This window comes from Meles meles, chromosome 8 (assembly GCF_922984935.1).
Source record: "Meles meles chromosome 8, mMelMel3.1 paternal haplotype, whole genome shotgun sequence".
Lineage (NCBI taxonomy): Eukaryota > Metazoa > Chordata > Mammalia > Carnivora > Mustelidae > Meles > Meles meles.
Genome location: NC_060073.1, coordinates 56080142 through 56082603, shown reverse-complemented (window position 1 = coordinate 56082603; position 2462 = coordinate 56080142). Strand labels below are relative to the sequence as shown.

General features: G+C 43.7%; 1 protein-coding gene across 1 annotated transcript; it reads left to right on the top strand.

The window, feature by feature from the left end:
* The first annotated feature begins 835 nt into the window (after nt 1–835).
* Nucleotides 836–1795, top strand: LOC123949428 (olfactory receptor 56A4). Its single transcript, XM_046016869.1, has one exon. It carries the CDS (start codon nt 836–838, stop codon nt 1793–1795), a length of 960 nt encoding a protein of 319 aa, XP_045872825.1.
* Nucleotides 1796–2462: the final 667 nt, after the last annotated feature.

The following is a 2462-nucleotide window of genomic DNA, read 5'->3' as shown; positions in this document are numbered from 1 at the left end:
CCTTTGGGGCTGGAAGAAATAATTGCTGTTGGGTACAGTCAAGGATTTTCTACCTCTAATTCAATTGTTTCCTAAATAAAAGCAAGGAACTCCAAAGTCAGACCCCGTCCATATCTATGGAATAGGGGAGTAGTCTTTTCTAGGACTTCCACACAGTCAGCTAAAATAGTAACCCTAGGGGCGCCTGGGTGGCTCAGTGGGTTAGGCCTCTGCCTTCAGCTCAGGTCATGATCTCGGGGTCCTGGGATCGAGCCCCGTATCGGGCTCTCTGCTTGGCGGGGAGCCTGCTTCCTCCCCTCTCTGGCTGCTGCTCTGCCTACTTGTAATCTCTCTCTCTCTCTCTCTCTCTCTCAATCTGTAAAAAAGAAAAAAAAAATTAAAATAGTAACCCTAACTCTTCTAAACTAGAGCTTAGTTAATTAATTGTGCTTGGTGAGGCTAAATAATGTGTAGGGGCTGAAAGCAGAGACTCTAGATTCAGACTCTTGTTACAGTCCTTGTCTCACTCTCTAATTTTGAAAAAACTGTTCTATCCCCTTTTGCCTATACCCTTTCATTATCTGTGAAATTAAGATAACAGTTTAAATATTCTTAAGCCTTTTTTAAAGGATGAAATAATATAATAATTTAAAGCATTCAGCTTAGAGCTGGAGTGTTCAGCTAAGTGTCAGCAATGATTGATAGTGATGATGAAGCTGGCAATAATAATGATGATTTGAAAACTTCACTGAGGCAGGTTAAGTGCCTCAATGGAAAACCAAGTTTCACTGCTCTAGAACATGTAGTTTTTAAAATATATTTTGTCCTACATTTTTAGGAACTCTGAATTTCCAGCATGATCAGGATACTTTATATGGCTTCACCCAGCAACTACTCCACTGCTCCTGTTTCTGAATTCCTCCTCATCTGCTTCCCTAACTACCAGAGTTGGCAGCATTGGCTGTCCCTGCCCCTCAGCCTGCTCTTCCTCCTGGCCATGGGGGCCAATGCCACCCTCCTGATCACCATTTGGCTGGAGGTCTCTCTGCATGAGCCCATGTACTACCTGCTTAGCCTCCTTTCCCTGCTGGACATTGTACTCTGCCTGACAGTCATCCCCAAGGTCCTGGCCATCTTCTGGTTTGATCTCAAGTCCATCAGCTTTTCAGCCTGCTTCCTCCAGATGTTCATCATGAATAGTTTTCTGACCATGGAGTCCTGTACATTCATGGTCATGGCCTATGACCGCTATGTGGCCATTTGCCACCCATTACGATACCCATCCATAATTACTGACCAATTTGTGGTTAAAGCTACCATATTTGTTGTGGCCCGGAATGGCTTTGTTTCTCTTCCTGTTCCAGTTCTTTCTTCTCAGCTCAGATACTGTGCAGAGAACATCATCAAGAACTGTATCTGCACTAACCTCTCTGTGTCCAAACTCTCTTGTGATGACATCACCTTCAACCGGCTCTACCAGTTTGTGGCAGGCTGGACCCTACTGGGCTCTGACCTCATCCTAATAGTTCTGTCTTATTCCTTCATCCTGAAAGCTGTGCTAAGGATCAAAGCTGAGGGTGCTGCGGCCAAGGCCCTGAGCACATGTGGTTCCCACTTCATCCTCATCCTCTTCTTCAGCACAGTCCTGCTGGTTCTGGTCATCACTAACCTGGCCAGGAAGAAGATTCCCCCAGATGTCCCCATCCTGCTCAACATCCTGCACCACCTCATCCCCCCAGCTCTGAACCCCATTGTTTATGGTGTGAGAACCAAGGAGATCAAGCAGGGAATCCAGAAGCTGCTGAGAAGGTTGTAAGAGGTAAAATGGATCAGATTCACCTTTGGAATTGTTAGTGGAAGTCAGGAATTATTTTTATGTTGGAAAGGAAATTTTACTTTTTAATCCCAGAATAAGTTCTATTCTTTTTATCTCAGACAACAATGAAAATATTGTTGAATCCTTGTTCCCTTGTTTCCTCCTGCTTCAAAGGAAACAATCTTTCCTGGATTCTGTGGTCACTTGCGAATTTACTCTGACTGACTCCTTATCTGAGGGTCTTGCCAAGATTTAGCCAAGTGGAGCTGGATTGGAGTGGGAGTGTTTGGCCCTAAAGAAACAAACTTTGAACTTAAGGAAACCAACCTGTCCCCTGATTTGCAAGGAACATAGACAACTCTTCTACCTCCTGTTTCAGAGATCGCTTTTGTGTTGTGAGGGGTTGATTGGGTGGAAGTATATATGTTACCCCAGAACTTCGGTTCTTGGGGTGAAGTCCTTTACTCTGAACATTCTTGACTCTCTTTTTTTTGGCACCTGTGGCCATCTTTTGGATCCTCATATCTTTCCAGAACCTGTTAAGATTTTCCATCTGTGAAACCTCTCTGGGTAGCTTTTCTTTCTTGCTCTTCTTTCTTTCTTTCCTTCCTTCCTACTAAGATTCTTTTTTCAATTTTGTTTTTGTTATTGTTCCTATTGTTTATAA

Coding starts and splice junctions, on each gene's coding strand:
- LOC123949428 (XM_046016869.1), top strand. CDS start 836: ATGATCAGGATACTTTATATGGCTTCACCCAGCAACTACTCCACTGCT.